We start from the raw sequence: 14520 nt of genomic DNA, 5'->3' as shown, positions 1-14520 counted from the left end.
TATATGAATTAATATAATATTTTTGAATTTTCGTTTGTAAGCAATGAGTTAATAAAATATTTTTGATTTCATTATTGATAAATAATGCATGTTATCTAAAGAAAACTCAATGGATTATGCAAATATAAAAGGAACTCCAAACCTTAGAAGGTTTCGGTTTTGCTTGTTTAACAATAAATGAAGGCTTCAAGACTTGCTTTCTTGGATTGCAATTTTGGGTTCGACTTGAAAGATGTGTTTTCTTTAATTTGGATCTTTTTGGTTTGCTTTGAATCATCAAGTAAGGTAAACCACACAACCCCTATTGTAGATTAATGTTTGTTGCTTGAATTTATTAATATATGTCCAATAGCTTGATCATTATATTTTTATTAAATACTTTTGTTACTTATTTTATTCTGTAAATTTGAATAAGCGTCATGTTCCAACCGTTATTAATTCTGTTAGTATGAATTTTACTAGTAAGATACACCTCATGTGAATATCGTATAGCTTTGTGCGTCTTAGGCCATAACTGTATCAAGTTCCTTATCGATTTTCAAACAATGATTCTCATTATTGTTGCATGAGGTTCCCTTGCAAGTTGCAATGTATACATCACGTTTATCCACATGAGGTACATGTCACGTACAAATAATATAACAATATTATGTGATTATTTTAGTTGTATTACTTATACATTGACGTACTTATGTACTTATTTCCTCTAAGTGTTGTTAAGTTAACACTATCTAAGAGTATATTTCCATATTAAACATATTTCTTAACACTTGAACAACTTACAAAAGTTTATCAATGTAGGTACATAACATATTTATAACCACATGTACCTTGTGTTCAGGGTCCGCCCAATGCAAGTTCAAGAGGTGCCCAAGAGGTGCCCATGAACAGGGTTCATCCTCTACTAGGGGCCCAATATATTTAGCCTTACGCAGTAGTACACTAGTTGCTATGTCCGTTAGGGTCCAATTTCTTGTTTAGATCTAAAACCATAACACATTTTCTTCCAAATGGAAGAGTGTGAAATCAAAATTGAAAGCGGGAATATGATTGAAATCGATTTTGCTCATGCCACGTTTTCAATCATACGCGTGAAAATTGATGACAAGAAACGATTTAATTATTGGTAAATGTATCATAATCCCTAATGCCTAGGATATCTCTGGAATAAAAAAATGCATCCTTCAAGTCTTCAAAAAGACAACAACAAACTTTTCCAACTCGGTTCTTCGGTTTTTAAAAAGTCACATCATTCAACATCCTTGTTGTTCATGAAATGCAACCTTCAAACACAACACCCTTATGTTCAAAAGTCACGACCTTCATGCTTGAATCGCGACCTTCAAATAACCGAGTATGCTTTGTACCTTTGAAAGATTTTTACTTTGTAGAATATGTTTCTAGTTCAGATTTTTACAGATTCTTAGAGCAATACATTTGGTTTCTCAAGAGTTAAGAATGTCTTATTTCATGCTTTCTAATAATCAGATGTATTATACGTTTTTTGATCCTTCATAAGAGATTGATGTTGTATATGATTTTGATTTTAACATCTCTTCTGATTTTATTTGTAAAGGAATTGAAAGATGGAGAGTTATCCTCTCCTGTTTTATCTGATTTATTTGTTAGATTATTTGGTTAATATCCATTCGTTTATCGTTATCTTTGTTTGCTTGTTGATCAAGAACTTCTTTGTATTTAAACCTTTTTTGATAATTGAATAAACAACCTTTTGATTCATTAAAATTTTCATGGTATCAAAGCAGGCTTCACAGGCTTGCAACGAACCTAACCGGAGATGACCGGTGAGCAACCAGAATCGTCAAAGGAACCTGATGGGACTCCCATCGATCCCAATTCTCCCTACTACATCCATGCGTCGGAGTACCCCACGCAGATGCAGGTAAATGACGTCCTAACCGACAACAACTATAATGACTGGGCCCAGGAGATGGAGAACTTTCTTTTCGCCAAGAACAAGGTTGGATTCATAACTGGGTCGATTAAGAAACCAGAAGAAAATTCAGCCGTATACATGCCTTGGATGCGTGCAGATGCGATGATCAAGGGATGGCTAACTATGGCCATGGAGAAGGATATCAGAACAAGCGTCAAATATGCAGACACATCAAAGGAGATATGGGATGATCTAGAGGAGAGGTTTGGAAAAGAAAGTGCTCCAAGAGCATATGAGTTGAAACAGTCACTCACCATCACAAGACAAGAAGGAACATCGGTTTCAGCTTATTACACCAAGCTACGAGGACTGTGGGATGAGATCCAGACCATATCACCTCTTCCTCGCTGTTCATGCTCGAATTGTACCTATGATATTGGCAAAAGGCTTAATGAGTTTAAAGAAAAAGAAAAGCTCTACGAGTTCCTCATGGGCCTTGACAATGAATACTCCACAATCAAGACACAAATTCTTGCCATGAAACCCACACCCTCTTTAGGAACCGTGTATCACTTGGTGGCTGAGGACGAACATCAAAGGGCAGTTTCGGTATCCAAGAAGACAAGCACAGAGGCTGCAGCATTTCAGACCTACACTCCAGGGAGAAAAGAAATTACTGCAGATTTCAACCAACAAAAGAAGAAGTCTGCACCAAAAGACATTAAGAGGGCGACATGATAAGAGGTGGAGCACTGCAACCACTGTGGTAAGAATGGTCACAATAGAGACGAATGTTTCAAAAGAATCGGGTATCCCGATTGGTGGCCGAATAAGGCGAAACAGGAAAAGAAAAACAAAGGCAGCCTTCATTGATTCAGGAACTAGTCCTATTCCAGGACTATCAAGTGAGCAATACCAGAACCTGATCAAACATTTCGCTAAATGGGTCAAGCAGCAACACCACACCCACAGTAAACATGTCTGGTAAGGTCGAGATTGATGATGCATGGGTCGTTGACTCTGGTGCTACTGAACATATAACGTATAAACAAGATTTACTAGAAAATAAAATGAGAAATCCATTGGAACCATCAGTTACAATACCCAATGGAGATCTTGTTTCTGTTGATGGAAAAGGAAATTGCACTTTACAGAATGGAATCAAAATTGAAGGAGTCTTGCATATTCCACAATTCAATTGCAATTTATTATCAGTCAGTCGACTAACTAGAGATTTACAATGTGCCATAACCTTTCTTCCTGATTTGTGCTACATGCAGGACTTACACTCGAGGAACTTGATTGGCGCGGGTGAGTGCAAAGGTGGTCTCTACCGAATGGGCTTGGCTGCAGAAAAAAAGAGTGTTATGATGACAACCGTTGATGTTGAGCTGTGGCATAAGAGATTGGGTCATGCCTCCGAATCAAAGTTGAGCCAAGTCGATTTTTTGGAAAATTATTCTAGGAAATTGAAAGAAAGAGTTTGTGATTCTTGTGTAAAAGCTAAACATACTAGGCTTCCATTTACACTTAGTTCAATAAAAACAAATAGTTGCTTTGATTTGTTACATGTTAATGTTTGGGGCAAGTATCATACTCCTTCAATTTCCGGTGCTTCTTATTTCCTTACCATCGTAGATGATTTCAGTAGGGCTGTTTGGGTTTATCTTCTTAAACACAAGAATGAAGCAAACAGCTATCTAATTGACTTTCACAACATGGTGAAAACGCAATTTGAAAAACAAACCAAGCGAATAAGAGCAGATAATGGAGGTGAATTCATATCAGGCTCCATGAGAGACTTTTATGCTAAGGAGGGAATCATATTGGAAACCACATGCCCACATACCCCACAGCAAAACGGGGTTGTGGAACGAAAACATAGACACATTCTTGAGATTGCAAGAGCGTTGAAGTTTGAGGCCAATGTGCCAATCAAGTTCTGGGGAGAGTGTGTTCTCACATCCACGTACATTATCAATAGGTTACCCTCAAAGGTCATTAAACACAAGACCCCATATGAAGTCCTGTTTGGACAAAAATCTAATTATGATCACATGAAAGTCTTTGGATGCTTAGTTTATGCAAGAAACACGGAAACCAAGGGATATAAGTTTGAAGTGAGGGGGAGACCGGGCATGTTCATTGGATATCCATAAGGCAAGAAAGGGTATCGAATATTTGACCTTACCGATAAGAAGGTCATCGTCTCTAGAGACGTCAAGTTTGTGGAAAATGTTTTTCCTTTCTCTGATAATATAGAAAGGAATAATAGTGAAGCAAGGCTCGATGATTTTCTAGGCAATACTGTCGAAGAAAGTGATGAACTAACACGAAGAGAGGCTGATCAAGGTTTACTGAACAAACCTGATTTGGACCCGGGTACACGTGATGAGAACAAGACCACTATTGATCCAAACATGTGTGAAGATCCAGCATATCATGTTACAAAAAACACAACTGATCAAATGCAACCCACTGAAGAACAAAGAGATAAAAGAAGCAGGTCTAGACCCAAATATCTCGATGACTTCATTGTTGACTTGCCATCCTCGGTAGACCATGCATCACCCACCGCCAATCAACAACCTTCGACGGTACCTCCTATGATTAATTTTTTGTCTTATAATCGGTTTAGCGATTCACACAAAGCTTTTTTAACATCAGTTAGCTCAAACTATGAGCCGAAACATTTTAATCAAGCTGTGCATGATGTTAAGTGGAGAGAAGCGATGCAAAAAAGAAATAAATGCCCTTGAGGAAAATGGAACTTGGTCACTTAAGGAGTTGCCAAAAGGAAAGTGCGCTATAGAATCCAAATGGGTCTACAAGATTAAATACCAACCAAATGGCAAAATTGAGGGGTACAAGGCACGGCTTGTTGCAAAAGGCTTCACGCATTTAGAGGGGGTGGACTTTCATGACACTTTTGCTCCGGTGGAGAAACTTGTCACTGTCCGAACCTTACTTGCTGTGGCAGTAAAGAGAGACTGGATCATGCATTAACTTGATGTGAACAATGTGTTTCTGCATGGAGATTTAGATGAGGAGGTGTACATGAAGATACCTCAAGGTTTTAGCAAAAAAGGTGATACTAGAGTGTGCCGGTTGCGAAAATCTCTTTATGGTCTCCGTCAAGCATCACGTAATTGGTATCACAAATTTACAACGGCATTGCTCGCAATCGACTTCAAACAATCGCATGCGGATCATTCACTTTTTATATACAAGCAACAGGGAAGTTTTGTTGCAGCTCTTATATATGTGGATGATGTGGTTATTGTTGGGAATGATGCTTCTAAGATACAAGACACGAAAATGTATTTAGGCAAAATGTTTAGCATCAAAGATCTAGGACCATTGAAGTATTTTCTTGGAATAGAGGTGGCTCGAACCTCTGATGGTTTGGTTTTGAGTCAACGAAAGTATACTTTAGATATTCTTGAAGATAGTGGGATGCAAGGTTGTCGACCTTGTAGCTTTCCGATGGAGCAAAATCTGAAACTAGATCAAAGCATGGATAGTCCTGCTGTTGATGCTAGTCAATACCGGCGTTTAATTGGAAGACTTCTTCATTTACAAGCCACTCGGCCGGATATAGCATATTCGGTAAATATTCTGAGTCAATTTGTTTCCGATCCAAGGCAAACACACTTGAATGCAGCGCATCAAGTTTTACGATATTTAAAGACCACGCCAGGTCAAGGAATATTTTTTCCAAAAGGTGGAGGAATGAATCTTGCGAATTATAGTTATTGTGATGCAGATTGGCTTGGCTGCCCTTCCACCAGGCGCTCTCGTACTGGGTATTTGATTCTACTTGGAGGTGCACCAATCTCCTGGAAAGCCAAAAAGCAGTCTGTTGTTTCCCGTTCTTCAGCAGAAGCAGAGTATCGAGCCATGGCAACATCTGTTACTTTGTGGTTACGTTGGTTATTGGAAAACTTGGAAGCTCCTCCCATTGGTCATACACCTTTGTTTTGTGATAATCAAGCAGCAAGGCATATAGCTAACAATCCTGTGTTTCACGAACGAACTAAGCATGTTGAAATGGATTGTTATTTCGTTCGTGAACGAGTTGAGTCCAACGAGGTTCGTCCAATGCATGTTCACACTACGCATCAAGTTGTTGACTTATTTACTAAGGCTTTGGGTTCACAGCGTCTTCATTTTTTGCTTAACAAGTTGGGCATTCGAAACTTACATGCTCCAACTTGAGGGGGAGTAAAGGAATTGAAAGACGGAGAGTTATCCTCTCCTGTTTTATCTGATTTATTTGTTAGATTATTTGGTTAATATCCATTAGTTTATCGTTATCTTTGTTTGCTTGTTGATCAAGAACTTCTTCGTATTTAAACCTTTTTTGATAATTGAATAAACAACCTTTTGATTCATTAAAATTTTCAATTTGTTTATAGACTTTTAGTTTTAGTCGGACAGTCATTCAAAATCCATTTTACATATTTTTTTAAGAGGTAAACTACAAATAAGGTTAGTAGTTCCAGATTTTACAAATTTTGAAAAGGTAATTAACAATTATGATTATAACATATTATCAGTTTTGGATTTTAAATTCCAGTCATCCAAATTTTTATTTTTTGTTTTTCTGATTCGGAATTTTACATTCATTTTACATTTCACTTTTCAGATTGATTTTTTAAGTGCGGTAAAAAATAAAATCGCAAATAAGGTGTTTTCCTGATACATCTATTATAGAGGTTGAGTTCAAATATTAAAATGATGATAATTTTTAGGTAGAAACGAGTTTACATTTTGTTGTGTACTATTTTGAATGAATCTTTGTTTTTTACAAATATAAAGGACGATATTATAATTTTTAAGTTTTAAGGTCATTTTTTACTAAATTGCATAGGGCCTCCAATTTCTCGGGAACGACCCTCTTGTGTTAGTTTCATTGTATTTGACTATTTTCCATCTCATAAGCTTCAAGCCTTTCCTTTCATGACTTCCCTCCATCATATTGCTTTAATAAAGTTAATAACACGTTATATCATTTATGATATGTTACAAGGGTGTTACATCGACATCCTCTATTTTATATGTATGATCCAACGATTTCCAAAGTTCTTTTTTTTCATTTTAGCTTTATGATAGCATCAACTAACCCGTTTAACATGTACCACAAACATGCACAAAATAACAATCACAATTTTGTTTTAATGATGATGATACCCAACATATCCACTTTATTATGTTAGTATCAGGGCCGGTTCTGAGGATTCAAATGTCCAGGACGAAACGGATAAAAAAAGCCCTTAGGCCTTAACGTGTAACGAATTAAATTACATAAACTAATTTTTTTTATTAAAATGACGATAAACCTAATAGCAATAAACTAATTGTTTAGACTTCATCACTTCAACATTCAAACAATTACAATAAACATAATTTAAAAATCTGAGAATCGGATAACCTGATTTATAATAAACAATTTTACAATAAACATAAACTCATACTAAACTGATTTCTGTGGATCTTAAAAACTGATTCATTCATTCAATATTCTATTAATCTGATTTCTAATTTTCAATAATAGATAAACATATAATAAAACATTAAATTCATTCAATATTCTATTAAATTGATAATCTATGAATCATTCAAGTATGCAATTAACAACTATAAACTCATAATCCTCAATTTCTCATAAATCATACCCCTCAATTTCTCATAAATCATACCTGGCTGATTAGCAAACTGTTTTTAATAAGCAATTCGTAGACCCCTGACCCCGTATTACCGTTTATAGTTTCAGTCCTCAATTTCGACCCTTGATGAGTTGCTGCCTGAATACGTGAATGATGGAATCGCATTCACCCTTGGCCCTTGCTCCTGTCGTCGCTTAATCGCTAATACGCAAACACATTAAGTGCCGAATTTTTTTTTTAACGACGATGAAAACATAGTCGATCGTGATACTGCTTCTGTTTCGTCCAATTCCTTCCCCTTTACGTAATGAGCCGATGCCTGATACATATGGATTATTGGGCCGAGAATTATATATACCAGTAAAAAAAAATTGGGCCCCCTTAAAATTATGGGTCCTGTTCCAATGCCCACTTTGCACATGGGCTAATTGTGTGAATGAAACCTAGATTAATCATCAAATAAGCGTTGATTGGTATCACCACAAACGATCCAATGAAATTTATAAAGTGAAATTATTTTTTATAAAAACCTAAAGATTTTTGTTATAATTAGCACAACACTTTTATAAAACTTAAGTTGTTTTGGCAAAAAAATCATAACGCTTTTGGAAGAACCAACAGGTGTTGACACCAAAATAGTTCGTAAGAAATGAACATATATGGTTCCTTGTATTCACTTTTTAAAATTTAAACAATAGATTTCGGTCAATAAGAGCAACATCAAATTGGTCAAATTAGTATAGAGAACCTGTATATATGGGGTTGGGTCATGGAGCGACAATAGATTTTAGACTATCCCCATTGGTGAGCAACTCACCATGGCTCACCCAAAAAACTTAAAAAAATAAATTAAAAAGAAAAGAAATAGTGTGAGCGGATTGCCCCCGCAACCTAGCTCACCATAATTCATCATCTTTTTCTCTCTTTTTTCTTTTTTATATTTCATTTATTTTATAAAAAAGTAGATGTGATATTATTTTTAAAAATAAATAAAATATATTAAAATACATAAAATAAAATTATCTACAAAATGAGTATAATGTTGATATATTTTTTGATAATTTTTTAAAAATAAAATAGAGGATTGGGTTGGGTTGCTAATGTGGATAAAAGGTTCATGGTTAGTTAGGTTGTATATGTGGAAGATAGAGAAAATAGTTTTTTAATAAATATTTGGGTTGGGTTGGGTTGCCAATGAAGGTAGTCTTAGGATCGTATTCTCGCTTCTAATGCTAACGCAGACTGACACTCAAAAGAGAAGGGCACATCGTTAATCCTGCTCAGCACACTTTATCTCTACCCTCCGCCAGGTCTTCCTGTGCGGGTCGACCACCACCGGCCTCCATGTTTGCATCTCCGACGATAAGTTTTTTTTTTTTTTTTTCTGAAATTAGATGCAAAAAAGAAGTGGATTAGATTCGATATGTTGAAGTTTTCGATCCGATATTTCCTTGACATAACTGAAAGTTATTGAGCAACTCGGTTGTTGTGTTCTTTCGGTTAACGAGTGGCGCAGAGAAGCTGTGAACCCAATACCTTTTTCATGCCACGTTATGGAGTAATGCTTATTATTTGTTGGATTATTGTTGAGTTTTTGCATAATTTTTTTGGAGGATACGTGGAGAAATAACAACAATTTACCAACACCCATGTCATTGGTTTCATCAATTTGCTTATTATGAGGCTTAAATTATTTGAACTTTTGAGAATTTTTGCAGATGTTTAAACTTTAAAGTCAGGTGATAAGGGGTGTTAATAACTTCATTTCAAGAACCCCACGTGTTATTGAAAGAGGCATAATCATTTGTGTAACATAACATATCATCAATTTTTTTTTAAAAAAAAAAAATCAAAGTATAATAATACCGGAGGTTATCCATAACATCACCCAAATAGTAACACAAAATCATCGTTAAGCAGAAGATAAATTCTTTTTTTCTTAAAACAATCATCATAAAAGATAACATAGAGTGAATGTCATGCCTCCAGAATGTCTATGGACGTGTTCGGCACACAGCGTTTGAAAACTTCTGGCTTCTAACTTTTAAGAAAAACGCTAGTAAAAAAGAAAAAGTTTCGTTCGGCGACAAGAGCGTTTAGCTTTTAACCTAAACAAAACGCTCCAAAATTAAAAGCTACATTGAGTAGCTTTCAACAAAACGCTCCAAAATCAAACGTTGTCCGCTACCAGCTAGTTTTGTCGAACACGCCCTAGATATCCCAAGCAAGTCAGCTCATTGACATTTGAACCTGAACGACCTGCAACTAAATATAAAATAGCAATCGTAAGCCTAAAACTTAATGAGAAATCATGACACTCACTCAATAAGCACTCAATAAGCAGATTACATGCATTTCTCGTCGTATACGTAAATATCAAGTAGTAATCACATATAACTGAACACAAAATACATGATAGCATGCTAACATAAAATACATGATAGCATGCTAACATAATTGAATCCAATCCACTAGATCATGTTTGAGAGGTTTATCTCTAGTTGACCTGGTATTGACCACTTCCCTCCGAGAGGTCTATCATGGTCTTGACTCAACTAGATTCCCTCAGAGAGGTCTATCTCTAGTCGGCATACATCAAACACATTGTCTACATAGTAAGTAAGTTCATGAGAACTCGCATGAATGACCGACAAAACAATCCACACGGTAAGCTAAGAGGTATTGAGACCGTCTCAAATAACTACACAATAATTAACCCTAATTTAGAAATTAAGTCAAATGGGACTAACTTCCAAACTTTAGTCCCATCCAAAATGATGAAACAAGGTTGAACAATAACACTAAAGACTAAAATACCCTCCCAACCTCCATGTTCATATCTCCCAATATGAAATACGTACACCACAAATTAACTTCACTGTTCACTTCCATCATTAACCTCCATCCACATGAAGAACACTTCCACAACAAACTTTTGTGACAATAATAAAAAATAAAAATCCTTTATTGTATGCATAGTCATAAAAATAATTTTCTATCCACTTTTGCTATCATAATTTCATGACTTTTCATTCTTTTGTCTTCCATGCTACATCCCCTTTAGTTTTTTTGTTTATTTTAATATATATATATATATATATATATATATATATATATATAGTAGGATCAAATGAGAACACAAAAAAGGTTGAGAACGCGAGAACAAAATATATTCATTTGTAATTCCATGTATTCATTTGTGAAGGAATGATAAATTTTTACACATTTAATTTCAATTGAAGAAAAAAAACATATTCAGGTTGATTGTGCGTAAAAATTTATCATTTCTCCACAAATGAATACATGGAATCACAATTGAATATACTTGTTCTCGCGTTCTCAACCTTTTAGGTGTTCTCATTGAATATTTGCTAACATAATTATAAACAATCAAAGGAAGTGTTTTAGTTGTAGTTATTATTTGTTGATTCTCAAGGACAATCTCGTAATTTTATAGTCCATATAATGTCCTGTCTTAGCCATACCAAACGCTAAATAAACAATCAGTTTAGTCTAGTCCAGTCCAGTTCCGTCCAGTTCCATTTTGTCCCTTCACCAAACGCTACGTTGTAGTCTATAAAAACATAACTTTATGGAAATGCATGTCCACTGCATGTCTTTAACCAATCTAGGTGAAAATAAGGTCAAAAGCACATGAATGGTACCAAATGGATATAAAAGTCCATGTCTAACACACCAAACACTTCTGGGGACTCATAGATCAGTAAAGTTGCAAACTTTACTCCATCATTCCATTCAAAATCCTTACAATGGCAAAACTAACACTAAGCTTAAGATTTTAAGAGCGATAACCACTAAAGATGGGTCTTGAAGACTTACAAAAGTCCAGAAGATGCTCAAAATGATGGAGTTGGCTTACTTAAAGGTCCTATGCACCACAAAAGCACTCATCCTTTCTTTAAAAGCAATAGTAAATGTGACTCGAGCATTTGGACCATTCTCATGGAGCATTTGGAGCACTTAGATCATAATGGAGCACTTGAGGATTATGGAGTATGTGACAAAGGAATGGATCATCTAAGATGGCTTTGGATCTTCTAACAAAGGAACAGATCAAGTGACAAAGGAACGAATCTTCCAAAATGGGGTTTGGAGCAACTTGGGGAAACTTGGAGCAACTTGGAGCAACTTGGAGCACTTGGAGCACTTGGAGCAACTTAGATCAACATGAAGAATCATGTTGCGCAATGTAGATGGAAGTTGTGTCATCCTTATGGATGTTACGCCAAATATAGAGGATGTTGCGCTATGGGGTTATATGTTGAGCCATTCATGAAGTTGTTGGTCCAAGAGGAAAGGAGTTGTGCCAAAGGAAATGATGTTGTGTCATGAAGATGATGTTGTGTCATCTTATAGTCATTTTGCACCATCAACAAGCGAAGTTGCACCAAGGAGGAGAAGTTGCGCCATCTTGATGAGATGTTGCGTCGTGGAGGAGATGTTGCGCCATCATGGACCATCTAAGTACATGATACCCCATCTTGATTCCTTTGTTGTGCCATGTTGATCCACATATGCTTAGAAGATGATCATTCTCAAGAAATACACCATGTTGTACTACATGATGTATGTTGGACCATTAGTGTTCATGATGTGTCACATGTGCATCATGACGCTCCACTATGGCCAAGGTGGTCCATTATGTGTGTTATTGATGCTCATGGGTTGTATGACATGGATGAATGTTCTAGAAGATGTTTCATGACGGAATATGATTGTTTGTCACCATTCATGGGTCTATGGGCCAATGGGCTTGGCCTATTAGGGTTTTAGGTCTGATCCCTCAAGTATAAATAGGGATGCATGCTAGGTCATTTTGTATCTTGAATTCTAGAGTATTAGGCGAATCTCTGTGAAAATTGTACTTGTAACCTCTATTTGAGAGCTCTGGAATAAAGAATACTCCCCTCCAGTCTTTGGACGTAGGTCACCTTGACCGAACCATGTAAATATTGTGTCTTGTGCGCTTTTTATTTTTCTAGTTATCCGATTTACTTCCTAACAAGTGGTATCAGAGTTGCGGTTTGTATTCATGTGATTGAGGATGTCTACTCATAAGTTTGATTTGGAGAAGTTCAATGGTTCAAATGACTTCACTTTGTGGAAGGTGAAGATGAGGGCTCTTCTGGTTCAACAAGGATGTGCAACGGCACTGGAAGGAGACGAAAAATTGCCAAAGGACATGGTGGTTGAAAAAAGGTGGACATTATGACCAAGGCACATAGTGCCATTCTGTTGAGTTTAACAGATGAAGTACGGAGGGAGGTCGTGGATCAAACAATGCTTCTGGGCTTGGGGAGAAACTTTGTGACAAGTACCAGAACAACTCCATGACGAACAGATTGTATCAGAAGCAAATATTATACACTCTCAAAATGTATGAAAGTACCCAAGTGAAAGATCAACTGGATAACTTCAATCGCATCATTTTGGATCTACATGGGGTTGATGTGAAGATTGAAGATGAATATCAGACGCTCACTCTCTTGTGTTCTCTTTCAAACTCATACGAGAATTTTGTTGATATCATGCTCTATGGTAGGACAACGATCATTGTGAATGATGTGAAGGATGTTGGATTTGGTGTCTAAGCCCATAACAATAACTGGGATGTACTTGACCCGATTGTAGCATGGTCCTTTTGGGTTGCCTTCACCAGTGCAATTTGATAGGATGGACTTTTGAGAATAAGGTTATTTATGGTTTATTAATATATTACAAGTATAATATATTAATATGAAATTATTTAATTAGTATTGATCAAGATTTAATTTGGAATTAATTTTGTGGTCAAAAGAAACTAATTAAATATATGGGGATTGATTATGTAAATCAATGATTCTTGTAGTGTGGGCCAATGATCCATGATTATTTAGATGGGCTAATCCAATGAGATAATCCATGGATAGTCTATGGAGGTTAAATCCATGGAGCATTAAAATGTGGAAAGTCATGGGTCATTAGGGTTTACAAAGTGTAACCCTAGCATGTGCAACACTATAAATAGAACCCTCATGAACCAAAATCGGTTGCACCTTCTTTTTGAGCTAAGTAACTTAATCTCTTAAGCCACCATTTACATATTGGTGTTTGTGAACCATTAGAGGCATCACACTTGAGGCGCTCAAGCTTTCAAAGGTCAAGAACTACTAGTCCTTCTAAAAGGTATGTCATCTAAGTAGATGTTTTATTCAATTGTTCAATTGTATGCTAGTTAGGACAATGCTTTGGAAAATTGAAAATATGCATGTATAATTAGAGAAAACATAGATCCAAAGCATTTAGGGTTGCATGTGCACCATAGGAGTGTTATATTGCTCAAAACCCAACAAAGGACTCCATGATGTACAAGGAACTGAAAAGAAAATTTTCAGTTGGAGAGGAGGTGTCCAGTTCCAGTTTGTTCGTAGGGAGAGGAAGGACAGAAGATAGGAAAAGGGGAAACAGGGGGAGATCACGTTTTGAATCGAAGTCGTAAGGTTCATCGAATGCCAAATGTTATAACTGTAAGGAGAAGGGGCACTTCAAGCTAAATTTCCCACAACTGAAGAATAAGTTCAAGAGTGAATCAAGCAGCAAACACTGTTCATGTGGTTTAGGAGAGTTCTAATGAAGGGGACGATTGCAAGGCTCCAGCTGCCTCGAGGCGTAAGCAGTCACATGCCTCATCTGCATAAGGACAACTCCCAAACTCGAAATAGAAGCGTCCCAATAAACCACAAAATCATCCAATCCCTCACGTAACGCAAGAATCAGGGCCTCGCACAATTTCTGTCTCAAAGTCTCAAAGGCCCGCTGCTGATCCGGACCCCATCGAAAGGTCACATTCTTCTTGGTTAGACGATTCAAAGGCACTGCAATCTTGGATAAGTCCTGGATAAACCTCCTATAATACCCCGGCGAGGCCCAGGAAACTCTGAATCTTAGATGCAT

The 14520-nt window shown here is 36.5% G+C and overlaps 1 protein-coding gene across 1 annotated transcript; it reads left to right on the top strand.

Annotated features, from left to right (window-relative positions):
- Nucleotides 1–1798: 1798 nt before the first annotated feature.
- Nucleotides 1799–2635, top strand: LOC145158080 (uncharacterized). Its single transcript, XM_079077027.1, has one exon. The coding sequence runs from the start codon at nucleotides 1799–1801 to the stop codon at nucleotides 2633–2635; it is 837 nt and encodes a 278-aa protein (XP_078933153.1).
- The last annotated feature ends 11885 nt before the right edge of the window (nucleotides 2636–14520 follow it).

This window comes from Lactuca virosa, chromosome 2 (assembly GCF_052849685.1).
Source record: "Lactuca virosa cultivar CGN04683 chromosome 2, Lactuca_virosa_CGN04683_v6, whole genome shotgun sequence".
In the NCBI taxonomy this organism is placed as follows: Eukaryota; Viridiplantae; Streptophyta; class Magnoliopsida; order Asterales; family Asteraceae; genus Lactuca; species Lactuca virosa.
This window is presented reverse-complemented; position numbering and strand designations above follow the sequence as displayed.